Source organism: Urocampus carinirostris, chromosome 6 (genome assembly GCF_059441175.1).
Source record: "Urocampus carinirostris isolate Australia breed hairy pipefish chromosome 6, RoL_Ucar_1.0, whole genome shotgun sequence".
Classification (NCBI taxonomy): Eukaryota; Metazoa; Chordata; class Actinopteri; order Syngnathiformes; family Syngnathidae; genus Urocampus; species Urocampus carinirostris.
Genome location: NC_142354.1, coordinates 30430196 through 30449321, shown reverse-complemented (window position 1 = coordinate 30449321; position 19126 = coordinate 30430196). Strand labels below are relative to the sequence as shown.

Here is a 19126-nt window from a genome sequence, read left to right as displayed (position 1 = left end):
ACCGCGGACTACTTGGCTTTTGGGTAAAATCTAGTTGGCGGCTGCAAGTTAGTTGGAAGACTTTGCGATTTAATATTGATCCATAAATAAGGCGCACTGTATTATAAGGCGCATGGTCAGCTTTTGAAAAAAATTAAGACTTTTAGGTGCGCCTTATAGTGCGGAAAATACGGTAAGTAGAATCCAAACACCTTAAATAACGGGATCCCCAACCTCTTTGAAGCTGAGAGCTACTTTTTTCTTACAGATTAACAAGAAGGACTTCAAGGCTTACAAGTTTGATATGGATTTCTAAAATAACACATTGTCATGTTATTACTATAGTTTTACTATGTTGTTATTATGTTACTACAGGTTTGCAATTACTAGAAGCAGTCAGTGGTTCCTATACATCCTAGAGGGCCGACAGGTTTTAATTGCTCCTGCCAGACTCTCAAACTTGTGAATATAATATTTTTGAATATATGCGAAGTTAATCAAAATAACGTTTAGATTTCTTATTATATTAATGATTGCAAGCACCGTGGTGAGTAAAAAACCTAAATGCGATTATTCAAACGCGTATTGCAATTTTGATGCGACTTTCGATTTTAAAAGAAAAATGCAACTTTTTTGTGAGTACTTAATTATAGTGAGCAGTGTTTCCCAAAGAATTTTGTGAGAAGTCGGTGAGTGGACAGTCTATGGCAGGGGTCTCTAACATGCACACCGAGGGCCAATTGCGGCCCGCGGGGTGATCGTTTGACACCCCCACCTAAATATAAAAGTTTAAAGTGACAATACACATTGTCCCTTTAATGTAAGTAAAGCCCATGCAAATTACGGATTCAGTCATTCTCTTTCAAATTAATTCATTTATAGTTTCACCCTAATTCTTAATTGTATTTTAGATCTTATTTTGTGTAACAAATCCAAAAATATATTTGAGAACAGTGGAAAGTTTTAATCAGAAGTTTTCTTGTGGAAAACCTGACTTGGCCAGGTTCAACTCGGAAACTAGCTCCAGAGCAGTGCAAGGAGTTTTTCAGACACTGCGTTGTTCACATTGTTGTTCTCCTTTTTTAATGTAGCGGTTTTCAAACGTTAGGGGGTGCTTGAGCACACCTAAAAACAGGCTGGGTAAAAGTTTGCAATAGGTTGAAAGAAAACGCCATCAAGAGTGCATCATCATTCAAGTCCCCTGCCCCCACCCTACCAATCCAGGAAACGTAGGAGCGCAATGGCGCGACAAAACCATTTTTATCATCCAATCAACAATACATAAACATGTTCATTAACCAATTAACCCAAAGTAGCGAGTGAGAAGACAAAAACAGAGCCAGCAAGCAAAAACACCAGTATGTTTGCTCTCTTGTATAGGGCATTTCAAGTTGGCCAAACACTCCACCAATCAAATAACAAACTATAAATCCTTGAAAAAACGCTGTGTTTTATGATTACACAATTGCACTACGTAACATTATGATAACAGGTAGATTTCGGTTATTCGTGCAGCCCTAGTATTTGTGCTACGTATCTGTCAGTCAGTTCTACGCCCGTGCCAGAAGCGCACTCTCTCACTGACTGTTGCCGTGTTTGTCCCGCCCCGCCAGCACTGTGGTTAGATAACTGGGTAAAATGTGACATTGACAAGTGTCATGTTTTCCCCAAATTGAACATTTTTCAACTGTTGGGGACCAATAACAAAGGTTGAGCACGCAGCGTTTCACGCAAAAGACCTGCCTAGCGCCTCTTCGCACTGTTTCTGTTTTAACAAAGTCTAAAACGCAATGCTGCCATTGCAAGCAATTACAAAAATTTGCTCAGGAAAATCCTTTGGTGGACACAGACTAACTCTACCTCTTTAATTGCACATTACAACAACTTCCTGAAAACCATCATAAAATAACCGACATACTGCCATAGCAAACAACGAGGCAGTACTGATATTTTACTGTAATCTAACTAATCACTGATGCGAGTTTTACATTTATTTAAATTCAAAACTCAAATGACTTGCCTGTATGATACCTTAAAATAGTACAGCATTGGCATGGGAACAACACTAGTTATTTTTAGTCTCATTAGATGACAAGCAGATTTTTTTTGCATAGAACTCTCATTTATCATGCTTGTTTGCTGTGTCTTTCCCTTTCATAACTGGTGTATTTGTGATTCAATTAGTTTCGAAGGCACACATTAATTATAGCTTCTTGATTTTGCTAAAAATTCACCAGATTGATGCGTTTGAATTTAAAATGTACAACATAAGCACTGAGTTGCAAATATTTTTGCCCATTTATCCAGTCTTATCCATATCAATAAAAACGAATTAATTCCAATTCAATTCTGTAGATTTTTGTAATATTTTCCTTTCCCTATAAAAAACACTTTGTTTGCCACGGACGAAAAATCTCGCCTTTGACATTTTTGCTTATGGTGACATTTCATTTTCCACTGCAAAATATTAATAAAATGAAAATACGTTGTTTTTACTCATACCTGGCCACTGATGAGTATATTGTCATGGAAAATACTAACCTTGTAAGACAAGAATTCTTGGCATCAAACTTTTAACTTTTTCCTGGAGGCAATATTGCATGATTTACTGCTCATTATCTGATGATCATTCTTGAAAAATAAGGTGCTGCTCAACCGTGACTAAAGTGCGAAAAATTAGGACACGTGAGCATATTTTAGGGGGAAAGAAATCTTCCATTTCAGAAGACGTGAGAATTTTTATTATCACTCATGCCTTGCCTCTGATACATATTTCTTTATTGACTCATACCTTGCCAACGATGCATATTTTTGTTTTGGAAAATCATGACCTTGTTTGCCAATGACAAAAATCTAGATTTTGGAAATACTAAATTTTGATGCCCAATACAAGAATTTTCGAGAATAATCGGTTCAGAAGTTTATGGGCATGTGAGCAAAATTTAGGAAAATAAATCTCATATTTTAGAAACAAAGAGCATGTATGTTTTTGATTTTTTTTTGTTTTGTTCCGTTTTATTACTTATACCTTGCCACTAACTCATATTTTCGTCTTGGAAAAATGTTACCTTGTTTGCCCAAGGTGAGAATTCTGGTCACTTATTTTTCAAGTAACAACTATATACTGCTCAATAGTAAAAACAAAAAAATAGCACATTAAAAATAATTTGTACAAGATATGGAGGATGGATACGATTCTTTTCTTTTTTTTGAGGAGAAATACCTCCTATTAAAAAAAAAATGAACATGTGTTTGTTTTACTCGTACCTTGCTAAAATTGTTTATTCTCACGTTGGAAAATACTTCTACTGAATGCTCATGATAAGAATTCTTATCGATGTATTTTTACTAAGGTTTGGCAGGGTTCAAACACCTTTTTTAATGGCCAAATTAAAGCATTTTTAAGGACTTTCAAAGCCAATTTTAAATGTATCCATTACAATCTAAAGAAAAAAAATCAGGTGAGAATCATTTAATTTTGCAGAGCCAAAAAATTATATTTGATTCACATATGCAATTTTTAATTTTGCGTGTGCATTTTTCAAGACCCATTATTCCAGATCTTGAGTATATTGCAAATATATTTGTGTTTGAGACACATTTCTCCCCATATAGGTCTTGGGTAAAATAAAAGTAATATAAAGCCTACATTCTAAGTTGCAGGGAATTCTTTCTATTACAATTTACCACTGGGAAAGGCTACCTTAATGTTTTGCACAACCCATAAGAATTGTTCATAATTCATATTTAATCCATGCACTTACACACATTTTATCGTGCCCTGTTTAGATGGATGCACCTGTCCTCTTTGGCACGACCCATAGGGGGCTATGACGCTTCATAGGACAAAGTCGTAAAAACTAATGCCAGCTGTTGTTAATCACGAGGGAAGAAGAAATACAATGGCAAAGCAAAACCACAAGAGACCAGGGTGGGGGCCATTTTTAAGAAGACTTGGCGAGAAAAATAGCAACCATTTCACTTCACCCAAAAATCAAGCATTTTTAATCCTTGAAAACACAACATTAAAATTCAAGCATTTTCAAGGATTACAGGCACCTATACGAATCCTGGTTTGCCTACTTGGCACTGATATATTTCAAGTAAATAAGCATGTGATATGAAAGAGGGAGAAAAGGATATAGCATTAGAAAGTAGGAGAGGCTGCAGTCATAGGTCCAAAGACTCCAGATTGACTGTGGGTCACAGACTAAAATCCCACCGTCAGAAACAGACACACACGCTCACACCACAGATGTGCAGGATATTGTGCATCTTAACTGAGCCATTAGCCCCCAACAATGATGGAATGTTTGACTGTCCGCCTCCCCGTGCCCCTCGAGACATGATGTCACCCCCAACACAACGCCGCCTTTTCAAAAGGGAAACGGCTTTTAATGTGTTCGGGGCCGTGCAATTAAAGGGGAGGAGGGCCAAAACGAGGGTTAGAGAACACATTATAAGGTACAATTGACAACGGAGAGCAGAGGAGAGAATGACACGAGTGGATTTGCGCAACAATTGCGATGATTTGCAGGCCAAAATGACGGCGGGTGAGGAACCCATTAAAGCAGGACGGAACAATCCGTCTTTGAGATGCTACAAAGGGGTTTTCACCTGGCCTGCAAATACAGTATGTCAGCTTTAATTACACCAATGCGTGTTATTTAGTGGCTATCAATAAAGTAAATGATATCGATATTGTATTACATGGGATAGAAAATGAAACAAAAGTTCTCATTGAAAATGAAGGATGCTGTACGTACCTTTAAATATTCCCAAAGTGGAAACTGTACCAGAGAGAATGGAATCTGAAAAAGACAAGATTGGAAGATTTAAAAAAGGGGTCGCCAACCTTTTTGAAGCTGCAAGCTCCTTTTTTGTTATGAATTACTGCAGAGTGCTTCCAGTTTGATACGCAGTTGTAGCAATTGATGTTATGACTATATTATTATGTTATTACCAGTCAAACTATTTGCAGGGTTAAAATAGGCTCAGAAAACCACTAAAAATTCTACATTGTATGGACACCGAGTGATTTTTGTAGATAAATTATAGGTTAATTAAAAAAAATTGGGAATGATTAATCGTGTGTTTAAAGCCACTCCAGTGTCAATGACTTCCCATTCCAGATACAAATCACAATTCCTAGAAATCACAATGACATTACTTTAGCATCTGGAGCAGCATTAAAAATCCAAGAGATTCTTGTTTTTTTGTGGTTTGGAAATGTTGACAACATACGAATGAACCATTTTTAGATGAAGGGAATCTGATTATATCAAAGATTGTATGTGTTACAGAGAATACATTAAATAATTTTGTACGAAATTTTCGATTTTTAATGATTCCAAAGCAGCTGGCATATGAAGCATTTGAGGGAATTCCATTCCTATACTAGCGATGTAACTTAGGTTTTTGATTGTCAGATTTTAACGCTGATATAGAAATATTAGAATATTGACCATAGATAGGTAAAAGTCTTACAAGTGGGGAAAAACACACATAAATAGCACTTGAGTTTAACACATTTGGATCACTGTTTGAAAAATATAAAAAAAAATAGTCAAACAAATGGCAGGATTTTTTAAATATACCTTTTACGCAGAACACCATGACTAATTTACAGCAAAGAGGAAAGGACGCCTACTCCAGCGTTATAATGATTGTACTCATTTCCAAAAGAGAACGCGAGATTTCGGTATGCTCGTAACACAACATATGATGGTAGATTACAAAAAAATACTCGTAGTGAGGAAATTAAATGTGATGATTTAAAGTATTATATTCAATTTTAGTTATTTCTTTGTAAAATAAGACAAAAAATCTAAGCATAAAATGAGTATCATCATCTAAATATAGCTGATGTCATTTATTTTTCATAATACAACAATTATATTTAATAGTATTAAAAAAGGACTTTAAATGAGCATAGTTGATATTATGTACCACATGAGACAATTTTACGTGTTAATTTTCTTATGTAACGGAATAAATACGTAAAGTGGTGATAAATAAGTGAAAAAACATTTAAATTAGTGGACACCCAGTTTACCGGTATATGCCTCATTTCCTAAATGTTGGTGGATCTGTGATTGGCCCAATCCCTTCTAAAATTAACGAAATTTCTTTACTAATGTCTTCTCAATTCTGTTTGGTCCAAGAAGATCTAACTGTCATGTTATTAATATTTTTATCTCTCTTTAAAAGCATTTGATCAACTGTGTCAATATCAGGAATTGGTTGGAAATTTCTAGCCAGAGGTAAGGATGTTTTTCCACAGTTTACAGACCACAAGAAGCATGAGAGTAGAAAACAAAAAGGTTATGTTGATTTTAAAACAATCAGTGTTTGCATGCGTCGACTGACCAACTACACAGTCGTGTTTATGCCATTTAATGAGCTAATCAAAAACTCGGCCCAAAACAAATTGACCTCATATAAACAGTCCATCTGGACATAGTCAAACTCAAAGCATTATCTACAACATCTGCTCCCGCTTAGCAAAGAGGAATAATCGCCAGTAAACATTTTCAACTCATTGAGCCTTTATCTGGACTGAGTTTGAGACAAAATTGGGAATATTAATTGCCAATTTAGTACAACTGCTCTCAATGAGATTCAGACAGAGACGAGTTCAGGAGTAGGTCAGCAATGCTTTTGTGAGCTCAACAAAAAGGTTCGCTCTCTAATCAGTAAAATAAATGTCTGTCTCGAGGAATTGTAGCCTTCAGTTGAAAAACTTTGAGCGTGATTCTTAATACGCTAGAGGCAAGGTGATCGAATGTCTTTTTTTGCCTCGCCTGCATTTTTACATCCTGTTCAGGGGTTCAGGGAACGTAGGATATATTAAGGCTGGATAAACGTGAGAAAATGTCATTGTTTTTCGCTCAACACAATGAGTTTGCGGGGAAAATGGAGGGCGGAGGACACTGTGATTATGTAAATTGCAGAGAACATTAGGAGGAAAAAATGCGCCTTAAGCAGAGTGGCTAACAAGAGTGGATAGAGAAGGAATTAGTGGGGAAAGAAGTTCAAGGGCTCAGCTGTGGAAGGCAAGTGTCTGTCAAGCACCACCAGATAAATTTGCAAAATCCTTATTAGGGCTTCGTAACAACTATACAAGTATTTTTACACAAGGGGTCATTTAGAAAAGTCGAATCAAATTAAAATAATTTTTCAGGGGTGACATAGTGTGTATCACTTGACTAAAGAGAGTTGTCGCTAAATAATACTTAGGAAAAAAAAAATGCTTCCCAGTGGAAGCAATTTGGAGGAATAAAATCTGGGTGGTTTTACCAGTGAGAAAAAAAGGAAAACATTTTTACTTTTAAATAAACCACAATACATGCATTTTGACCACATTTATGATTTATTTGCTCTACAGGATTAAGAATTTCAATATAGTGATAAAGTTCCTATTTTTCTGTAAAGCAATTTAAAAAACGGTCATATGTCATATATATATTTGATTCATTATTAATCAAAACAAATATAGTAAGTGTTGTATTGTTTTAATATTGCGACGGTTAAGATTCAAATATCCCATCCCAAAATAATAAATGGAAAAAAAATACTAAAAGTATGCTATTAATTGCTTGAGAATGAATCCCGAATGTATGACATTTTTGTTTTTTTGTAATTGCATTACAGAAAACGAATCACTTATATCACAATATTGGAATTTTCTGAGGCAGTCCTGTATTCTTTAAACAACTAATACTTTATTTTGGCACAAAAAAAAGGTTAAATCAATTCATCTTCCTGTCCTTAAAATTGGCCATATGCGAAGCTCCTCCGCCCTCACCAGGCAGACAGAAGAAAATTCCCTCCTCAGAGAGGATCTGCAATGTTATTACACGTAGGTCTGTTGGTGTGGAGCCAGCGCAATATGAGGAATAAGACCCTCTCCTACTTTCCAGCTGTGAGCAGATGAGAACAATCTTTTCAAAAGAATAAAAGTGCACCTGTACTTTATTACCCCACACCCAAACAAGGTTTGTGACATTCTGATCCAAGGACAAAAAAGAGTAAGTGTTAAAGATATATGCACAATTGGAATTAGAATTCTATATCATGTAACTAGTTCTAATTGCTTTATAAACTTTTAATAGTACTAACTATAACAGTACGCAGGTACAAATACAAGGTATGTGCCAAAAAAGCTTTTTTTGAGATATCAGTACATTTAGGATCTGGTATCAGAATTGTCCCACGTATACCGGAAGTCTTTGGGGCCAAGCAGGGACCGCTGCTCTTCAATGCCAAGTTATGCCTCATCTCTGAAGAGTGGGATGATGCGTTACATTAAAAAACAGCCACCAGATGCTGTATCCAAGTCAGATCAGGAGGCTTCTCCTGCTACTGGTAAACATGGAAACCAGTACTAAACGTTTCCTGTGGGGAAGAAAATCCCAACCCCAAAAACTGGCTGGGAGAGGGATGGTACCACCATGCAGTACTTGGCCAAGAAACAATACAGGAAGTGATGCTCAGACAATCTAGGTGGTTAACAGATCCGTGAACTGTGAAGGGTAGCCCATACCAGTATTGTCTGGCTTCTAGGGGGCATTTAACACTCGGGTTCTTGGAATTAAAGGAATGGTAAATCACCATTAAATAAATTCAATATGATGTTGGGTTTTGAAATATTTCCTTTAGAGGGAAGGGAATTGTGTGTAATGAAAGTGTTGGTATGTTATCAAAGACTTAAGATGTGGGTATTGTACCAAAATTGGTCAGAAAAAATGAGGTATACGACTTCTCTAACAAATATAATGACAAAAAATAAAACAGGTGAAGTGAAGATACGATGGAGTTGGTGCATATTTTTTGAATATGGATCTGGTGCTCGAACCTTCCTGTGTGGAGTTTGCATGTTCTCACTGTGCTTGCGTGGATTTCCTCCGGGTACTCCAGTTTCCTCCCGCATTCAAAAACATGCTTGTCAGGTTAATTGGTTAGTCCAAATTGTCCTTGTGTGAATGAGCGAGTGAGTTGTCTGTCTGTGTGCCCTGCGATTGGCTGGCAACCAGTTCAGGGCGTCCCTTGCCCACTGCCCGAAGATAGCTGGGATGAGCTCCAGCACCCCCGCGACCCTACTGAGGATAAGCGGTGCAGATAATAGATGGATCTGGTGCTTTAAAATGTGTGTTTGTATTAGTTAATGACAATTGAATTGTGGTTAGACACATGTTAGAAATAGCAATGTTTGATATGAATGTTAAGTTTACACAAAAACTGATTAAAATTGTTATTATTATTTTCTTTTTGCAAAAGATGTAGAGCTTTTGATTATTGTATTCAAATAGATTTTTGTTTGATTTATTATTGTTGTCCTTTTTAAAATTACCTTAACTTGTAATCAATCACAAAGACTAGAGAAATAAAAATTAAGAAATAAAAAAATAGAGATTTTAAAATTGGTGCATGTCGCAATTTCGGGAAATAAGGTCAGAATGCAGCATAAACCTAAAAGGAATGTGCATTGTGTCCAATAAGGTGTGTACAACTACATTGTCAAAACTTGATTTGTTACACTGTTGAGACATTTACAGTACGATTTTCTTGTACTCCAAAATCTTTTTCTGGATATTTCCAAATCCCCAAAAAAGATCAGTCTAGATAACATTACCTCATCCATTATCTGAACGAGGAGTGAGGTAAAATGCTTCACCTCAACTATTTCATTCGTCTTTTGTTAGCAAAGATCGTAATAATATTGCTTTGACAATGAGTAATATTCTACAGTTGAAAGATCAGAACCCAATGAACCTCAACAGATATGGTTTAAAAAACGGACTGGATCCAATTCAAACGTAGTGCCTTGGCATGGACTACAATAAAAACAGATCATCTTTAAATGTGGCGCATTTATATCAGGCCGAGTATATCCTGGCAAGATTCATGCCAAAATAAAGCTCCGCATTTTGGCGTCATAGTGAGGATTTTGTTCCAGGAGCTCAGAGGCATCTGCCCCTAAAGCCTTCAAACATCTGTGTTATCCGGACGGGAAATAGAAGAACAACCCTCCAACAATCCTGCTTTTCCTCAATAGACCCTGGGATATGAAATTAATGCAGTCTGAGGTGGGGATCACAAGGTGAAATTGCTGTATGGTGGGATAGAGAAGCCTATTGTATTTAAACAGGAGTACTTAAACAGTGGGAAAAAAATAGTATATAGTAATTCCTCGCAGTTTTCTTTTCGTGGTTTCGATACTTGCATTGCATTCTGCAGCAGACAACACATGGCAAATGCTATCACGGGGGTAAGTTGCAGAGGGCTGTGTGATTTTGTGTTGGTTGGGTGTGACTGTGGGTCTGACTGTGACAGGCTAGTGTATACTGTCAAACAATCGGGTGGGCGCACAAGTCAATGTGTCCACCCAAAACAGCGGACAGCAAGTATTTTTAGGGGCTCGTTACATTGAAAATAAATTAATTATATCAGACTCTGAGGAAAGTCAGAAGAGCGAGGGTAACAATGCAGGCGCCTTCTTTGGATTATTTTATAAGTGTTAACTTTGTTACAATTGTAATAATCTAGCACTGTGATTTTCAACCACTATGCTGCAGCATACTAGTGTGCCGTGAGAAATTATCCAATGTCACTTTTGAAATTTTATAAAACATTATCGAATCATATTCTGCAAATATGATGTCATTGTCAAGTGTATGTGCTGCAAAAACTGGGGGTATTATACATTATATTGTAATTAAACATACTGTTCAGTGTCATTTTATAACTTTTTGCTTCGTGGAGTGCCGCAAAATTTTTCCAACGTAAAAACATGCCCTGGCTCAAAAAAGGTTGAAAAACACTGCTCTCGCCCAATCGTGGCCATGTTAATTCCAAAAGGTAAGTAGTTATAGTTACTCACTATTTCTTCCAAAAGTAACTAATTATCAGGGAATGTAACTATGTTACATTAAAAATAAATTGTTGTATATCAAAGAATTTGTAATTTTCTGAGCAGTATTCGAGTCAGTTGAATAGATAAGAAAAGTAGTGGTAATATAGAATATAGAACCTCGTAATGTATTGGAACTCACCAGCAACAGATTTATCCTACACTTGTAGTGCAACAAAGAGAAACAATTTAATAAAATAACTATCAGCAGTAAACAATATAAAAGGGCCATTTAAGCTGTTTAATCCATATATTACCATTTATTATGTATTTTATGAATAGCTTCAGATGAGAAAAATAAAACAAAATTAACACTCAAAATAATGCACACGAAACATAAATTACAATAATTATGAATTAACCAAGAAAAAGATAAACTACATCTTCATGATGCCCTGACCCAAACTAATAGCAGACTAGCATCTTATATGGAGCAGACCAATAGCAGACAGGCATCTTAGAAACGTAACTCACTTTATGCAGAAACACCACAATTTTTAAATTTTGGGCGTGCAAAATAATTGGTTGTCTATAATGTATAGTGGGGGAAATGTCTTAACAGGGGGCAGAAAAACATCTTTTAAGTAAAAATATAAGATGGGGATGCCGTAAACAGAGGGTGTACTGTACTACACCTCTTTTGCTGTCCGACTTGAACGCATTTCATCCGATACTATCACACATAAGATGAAATGTCACATGTGCTAGCTGACGCGTTTAGCAACCGATCGAAGGTGACAGTGCCGCTTAACCTTACTGTCAGGTCCACTTTTCTACTGCCACAAAAAAAAAAAAGATTGTGTCACTATGCTAACAAAAACCCAAGTTGTGTGTTTTTGTGTACAAAGCGGAGTTGCCAACTGTATTAGCGGGTAACTCATTAGTATTCCGAGAGGTTCTGGCCTGTCACTGGCCCTTAAACACTCGGCGGAGGGGCAGAAAAACACATGTCAAAATATATCCCGCCAGAGCCGGAATGGAGGACAAGCCAGTTGGCTGCGATTTGACAAACGACTTTTAATAGGTCATACAGAAGTGTGTGCATACTAATGAGGTTGGAGAGGACACTCTTAGCCATGTGAACGGTTTATTGTAATCGTTCCAGACATTGTAATTCTTACTTTAAAGTAAATATAACCTGTATGTCAACGTCAGGTGTTTATTCATTAAAAATACACGCAAAAAAATTTGATATAATTTTTACTTGAATGTGTTTCATTAAAGAGTGTTTAGCTTCCAGAGGATAAAGATGAAAGTGTAGCAGATAGCCACAAAGAAGAAACAGAAGAAGGCAACAAAATATTCATAGTCGTGGGCACGAACACAACAACAGACTAGCGCTAAATCATTTGCCATTCCTCAATATTTTCACACTAACTTTGCTTGCGCCTTCTGTTGCTGCTTTGCTTTTTAAACAGAAGACAAATATATTAATTAATTGTTCTAATGCAAAATCTATAGTCCCTACGTAATTAGCTGTGTTTGTGTAGATATATTTCTTTTTAATTTTTTATTTTATAATTGACACATTTTACACTGCAAAAAAACCCCACCATTGATAGAAAAACATCCTCCATCCAATATCTGCACTGTTTATTCTCAGTAGGGTCACAGAATGCTGGAGTCCATCCCAGCTTTTGTTATTTTAAGATATTTTATCATCTTTCTCTTATGAAATCTGAAACATTATCCTTAAAATAAGCTAAATTATCTCAGCTGTAAGGCAGCACGGCCTCTGAGTGGTTAACGGATCCGCGGCACAGTTCTGAGGTCATGGTATCGAAACTTCCTGTGTGAAGTTTGCATGTTCTCCCCATACTTCCGTGGGTTTACTCAAGGCACTCCGGCTACCTCCCAAAAATTCTAAAAACATGCATGTCAGGTTAATTGGCCGGTTCAAATTGTCCCCTGCCCACTACCCGAAGACAGCTGGGATGGGCTCCAGCACCTTGTGACCCTACTGAGGAAAAGCGGTACAGATAATGGATGGATCTTAGCTTTAGAAAATAGATTTTTTATTTAAAAAAATGTTTCCTATCCACATTAGAAAACATTACTTAAAAAGATCAAAATGATCCAACCAAAGCATGATAGATGTGCTCAGTTTAAGTACCATATTTTCCGGACTATAAATCGCTCCGGAGTATTAGTCGCACCAGACAAAAAATGCAGGAAAACACATAACAAAGTCATACCTGGAGTAGACGTTGCATTTTGGGGGGGGGGGAAATGTGTTGGATAAAATCCAGCACCAAAAACACACATGTCATCTTGAAAGGCTGTTTAAAATATTTTTTTTTTTAAAAAAGGCCCCGGAATATGAAACATTAAGTTGAAAATATTTTTTTTGTCAAAATGACGCCTTTATCTTCTGAACATTTGTGTCCCGATTGGTGAGAAACGGTGGTGCCTTTTTGCCAAAGTAAATAGTTTCAACTTGCTCAAAAGTTATTTCTATACAAAGTGCAGATGCACTGTGCTTTACTGTTCTATTACATTTCCCAATAAAAAAAACAAAAACAAAGTCATTTTAGTGACATTTGCGCAAGTGACGATTGGGTTTTCGACATAACAAGGCAAGGTGGAAATTTTTAACACGGGTTTAGGGTACCCTCTTGCGGTTTTCTGTGAAAATAACACGTGAAATGATAAACTGGTAATAGAAAATGTAAAACTCAATAATAATGTGTTAATAATTTCACATATAAGTGGCGCCACAGTATAAGTCGCACCCATGGCCAAACTGTGAAAAAGCCTCCGAAAAATACTGCGGGCATTGTCTTATTTTACTAAGATAGGTAAAACATCTTGAAATAAAACAAATTAGACTTAAAATGAGAATAGTATTCTGGCAAGCCGGTAAAAATGACGGTGCTGGTGACTTTTAACACCAGATGTCATCGGATTTGGTCACATGAATAATGGAATTGCGGAAAAAGTCTTGAAGTTTTACGAAAGTTATTTTAGACAAAAACCTTCAAGAGCGTTAAAAAAAATAATTAAAAAAAAAATGATTCAAGAGGGTTTCTTTACCTAAATGTATTTGTTTCCTTTAGCAGTTTGCTTTTGCATAAAACTAAGGGCAATGGAAATGCAATTATAGTCACTGACAATCACCAGTCACACTACACCAAAAGCGAAGAAAACCTTGAAAACAGATCACGAACAAGTATTCGCTGAGTCTGCTCGGGGCTTGCCACCAGATGTGGAGCAAATGATTCATGAGCTGGAGAATGCAGCTGGATCCCATGTTAGTACCTTATACCCGGCGATGACCGCTGCGAATCCATCTGTCAAAAATGTCCTCAAAAGCCTTGGATTTAGAATCCGTCACGTGAATTAGACAGCATTAAGAATTTCAAATTCAAATCTTAAACTGAGCTGGTAAAAACTTGGTTGGAAACAATCCTGGATTGATTAAACTTTGGGATAAATGTTCTGCTGGCACAGCTCATTTAGATACGTCACTTTTTTGACACAGCTTTCCAGTTATATCATGTTAGAAATTTCACAAACTGGGGCTCTTTCCTCACTTATTAATTGTTTAACAGAGGGATAAACTATGAACATGTCATATGAACTAATCGAATATCAGAAATATAATTTTGAAACAATGGTTTCTAAAAACAACAGACAATTGTCATAAGGCAGCAGTGTCCGAACTTTTGAGAAGGCGTGCCAGATTGGTAAGCCAAAACTGTGTGAGGGCCGACTATTCAGCCTGGCATTCTTTGAACAGTCTTTAAGAAAGTCACCCTCTGTCATAGGTTTGCAGTGCTTGGCGATCAGCGCCGCAACCTCGTAGCTCGCCTTTGTAGAGCTTTTATTTGACTCTCGTGAAAAAGCACCACTTTGCCGTAAGAACGGCTTTCTGTTGCATCACCTTTTCACAGCATTCAGTTTCAGCTTATCGTAGTCAGCATGTTTTGTTTGGCAGTGCCTCTTGATATTATATTCTTTGTAAACAGCCACAGTCTCCTAGCAAATAAGGCAGGCGCAGTTGTTTTGGATTTCGATGAAAAAATACTCAATATTTCCACTTGTCTTGGAAGCAGTTGCCCTTACAATCAAATAACAGTTTTTATTTAGTCGCCGTGACAGTGCTAAAATTCTTACAGAAAGCCAAGGGCCAGGTGACCAAAGAGCTACTGCGATAATCAAGTGAAATGGTGATTTTCTCTTTTTTTTTGCTACACATTTATTTTATACTGCTGTCAACATTACTGGTGGGCCACATATTATAATTTTATGACAGAGGCTGGGGGCCATTAAAAATGTGGTCGCAGGCCGTTACTGGCCCTCGGGCCAGAGTTTAGACATGCCTATCATAAGGAAACAAGATCTGCTGCAATCATTGTCCAAATTGAATGAATGTAGGTCAGGAGATGCCAGATTACGTAATTCTCAATTTCATGTTTACAAGGATAAAATATATTTCAAGCACTTTTTAAAGACTGTAAAATATTTTCAATTTTTCGAACTCAATTAAAAGAAAAAAATCCGGTATGAATCATGTATTTTGCAGATCCTCAAATATATTGACAATTTACAAATGAGATTTCTAATTTTGCATGTGCATTTATCAAGACATGATTTTAAGTAAATTGCGAATACATTTGTGGGTCTGAACAATAGGTGTGGAAATATTTTTGGGACAAATTCTTCCCATATTCTGTAGGTGTTCATAGGACAATGCCGTATAAACTAATGCCACTGCAGTTATTCACAAAGCGAAGCCACCATAGAGTTCAAGTACTTTTTAATCCTTGAAAAAAACCCTCCATCTATAGGCTGTCCTTTACGCTAAACACAAACAGGAGCGAAATTATTTTTAATATACACTGCACGGATTGCAAACACACCCGGCTGGATAATACTGACGCAACCACATTCCGGTCTACGGTGTGTCATTTACAGTCCGATGATGGACTGACTGCTTGATAACAAACAGATTGACGATGCGATGAAAGGGGATGGATATCGTAAATAAAGCAAAAGAAACACAGGAAGTGTTTTGTGCACCTTCGTGTCTGAGCTCAAAGAGACGTTTTTAAATTGATGACAAACATGACAAAGCTAAAGCTCAGGAAAGTTCTAGCTTCTCCCTAGCCACAACCCCTTAGCATTTTCAAACAGCCGGCAGAAAGTGTGGGAGGGAAGGAAGAAATCATAAACCAATTATGTGTTAATGTTGTGTTGTGGTATGGAATGTAAATTCCTACAAAGGGCACTGTGAGACAAGGTAAAACAATGGCGCAGAAGAGGTGGTTGCTGCAAAGACGAGGAAGAAAAAACAAGAGTCAAGCGTAGTGCTTGTCTGACATTATACTTGTTTATTATTCAAGTTAAACACTATAGTTAATTGTTGTAACTAGTTCCAATATTACTGTTTTGAAGTGAGTTTGATTAAAATATAAAAAGGAAATGAACGATTGTTGCATATATTACGTCACAACAAAAGACGTAGCTTGAAGTCATACGTAATAAAGAGGAAGTTTGTTCATGATTACTTGAGGATTTTTTTTTTCATTTCCCACACTGAAAAAGTGGAAGGGGAAGAGAAAGAGGATGTAATGCTATTGAACCTTAAAGTACAGAAATTATGGTACGAAGTGATTACAAGTTTCTGGGATCCAATTAGAAAGTTGAACAACCTCAGAGTTATTATGGTCAAATTATTTTGATTTCATTCAACTAACTAGATCCAATTTGTGAGGTTTTGGAAATTTCACTACACCACATTCTTTTAATGTAACTTTTTGAAGTTGTTTTTACACTTACAAGTTATTCACTTGCCTTGAAAAGAGTGAAAACATCGTCCATTTGTGTTCACAGATATTTTAATTTGGTTTAAATAAAAATAAAAAAACATCAATAAAGTAGCTCTGAACTTTGTGCAAAAAACAAATTAGTCATAAAACAGTTACGGTGACTCTTTGAAGACAAGCAACTGGTCATTTTCAAAACAGTAAGGAGTGTGTTACGCTTTATGCGTTTGAGAATCACTCTTTCATCTGAGCTTCTCTAACTCCCTTGCGCTGTACAAACTAGACGGTGTGCGACTGCACTTGTTGAAGAATTCCACCTGACGGTGTTGCATGCCAAAAGTGTGTGGTCGTGGGTTCGTTTTTGTGTGGGCGTTTGCGTTTAAACAAGCCGAACTGGGGAAGACGTCTGAAAGGAGAAACCTACCCGGCTGCATCGTCTCACAAACGTCAATCTTAACTGGCAACAGATTAGGACTTGTTTTAGGGGAAACAAGGAGACAAGGGAGCTAATTAAAAGAATGTGAGATAATAAAATCAGTAATTGCAGAAAACTGAGGGAAAGGTTTTTCTCCACATTCCTCTGTATCCTTTATCTGGACAAAAAATAGGCAAAGTATTAGATTCTACCAAAGAAGCTGTGTAGGTCAAAAAGACTAAATTATAAATGTATATTTAACTACACGCAATTAATCTCAACTAAACCACCTAAAGCTTTTCGGTGTCAAACCAGATGAATTCTGAACATGCTTTCGTGGTCTACGGCTCGTAAATCAACCTAATCCAAAACATATACCGTGTCGAAGGCCATCAATAGCACGAAGATTGTATCAGTGGTGCCATGTGTGTTCAATGCAAGTCTAAAGGGAAGGAGGAAGCCGCAGGGTAAACCAACAAAGCTTCTGGAAGGTTGAGAGATAATAACATTGGTCTAGCAAAAGTGCCCGAAAAGGGTAGATGGGGTTCGTACAACTTTTTCATGATCAAGAACTTTTCAGGGAGTTTCCAAGTAAATTTTCCAATTTCTACAGTACCATGAAAAAAAAGGTGTGTAAATATTTTTGAGACAATTCTCACCCCATATACTGTAGGTGTTGGGTAAAATGTAGCTTACAATTTCAGTTGCAGGAAGTTCTACCCATTACAATTTACCACTGTGAAATGCTACGTTAATTTTTTACGTGGCCCATAATAAATGTCCATAATTGATATGTAATCCTTGTACTAATACACATTTCATAGTGTCTTGTTTAGGTATAGCATGCACCTGTTCTCTTAGGCCCGACCTATAGGGGTGCTCGTTGAACAAATAAGAGTGTTTTACACAAATGTGGTAAAAGCAAGTCAATCATTGTGGAGTATTAGTGTCGTTTTGGTGAAAGTATGTAAAATGTCTCCGAATCACCAATTAGCAGAATATCGTCAATTGCTTTTTCTATTTGCGCTGCTTTTGTACAGAATTACTTAGCAAAATTATTGAACCGTAAAAACACAACCACCATAGCTATTGACTCCTCTTCAAGACACTGTTGATAACATTTGTTATTGTATGCTGTACATTGGAGCTGATTGTAAAAACATAATGGCTAAAAAGTTTAAACTACATGCAACTTTTAAACATTTTATACGGGCGGGCCCAAGATATTTTATCATTACATACTATTTACTTCGACTCAAAAATGCAGAGAAACAAGGGACCAATGGATGTAATTTTTAAATGACCCAACAAAAAAGACAAATGGGCAAGTACAAGTGTATCCATCCATCCCAAACAGTAAAAACCAGTAAAACCAGTTGTACAAACTCTTGTTGGCTGCACTGCTGCACAGCGGTTGAGTGATTTTTAATATTTTGAATATTAACTGTAAATGCAAAACTATTCCTTCAAGTATTTACATACAAGCTAGGTGGTTTGGTTCACAGGAAATTTTGTATACACGTCACAAAACAATAACTGCTGAAGAGTTTGCCTGCAATGTGACCAACAGATGCTATAAAATGGATGCACTACACACAATAATATCTTTCAGAGCATTGCCCATATAAATTTAGCTGAAAAAAAATGGTCTAACAATTACTGTCTAAAGGCAAACTGAAATGTTTTGAGGGGAAAATTCATAATTCACGCATATCAAATCAAAGGAAAACTGAATTAACATATTCTGGAAAAACAAACCTGGTGAGAGGATTGTATATTTGGTAGCATAGAATGAAGTTTAGACACACATAAGCACCAGTCAAAAAATAAAAACATGTATGGGCTTAAATTATTTGTAAGTCTCAAACAACGAGAAAAGGACAGACAAAAATAGAAGCGTTAAAAAAGGAAAAAAAAAACAATTGGTCAAGACTAGAGGTGTTCATTATGGAGATCGTGATCTACCAGTAGATCGCAGAGGCAGTACTGGTAGGTCACGGGAAAGGGATTCAGTTATTGTATTTGTTGAAACACTGCCATCTAGCGATCAAA

General features: G+C 36.6%; 1 protein-coding gene across 1 annotated transcript in view; it reads right to left on the bottom strand.

Moving 5' to 3' along the window:
• Window positions 1-19126, bottom strand: part of slc25a26 (solute carrier family 25 member 26) — a 60030-nt gene that overhangs the window by 11561 nt on the left and 29343 nt on the right. Inside the window, exon 6 of the mRNA XM_088338698.1 lies at window positions 4746-4790. Within this exon, the coding sequence (XP_088194824.1) occupies window positions 4746-4790 (45 nt within the window). The remainder of the gene's footprint in view (window positions 1-4745; window positions 4791-19126) is intronic.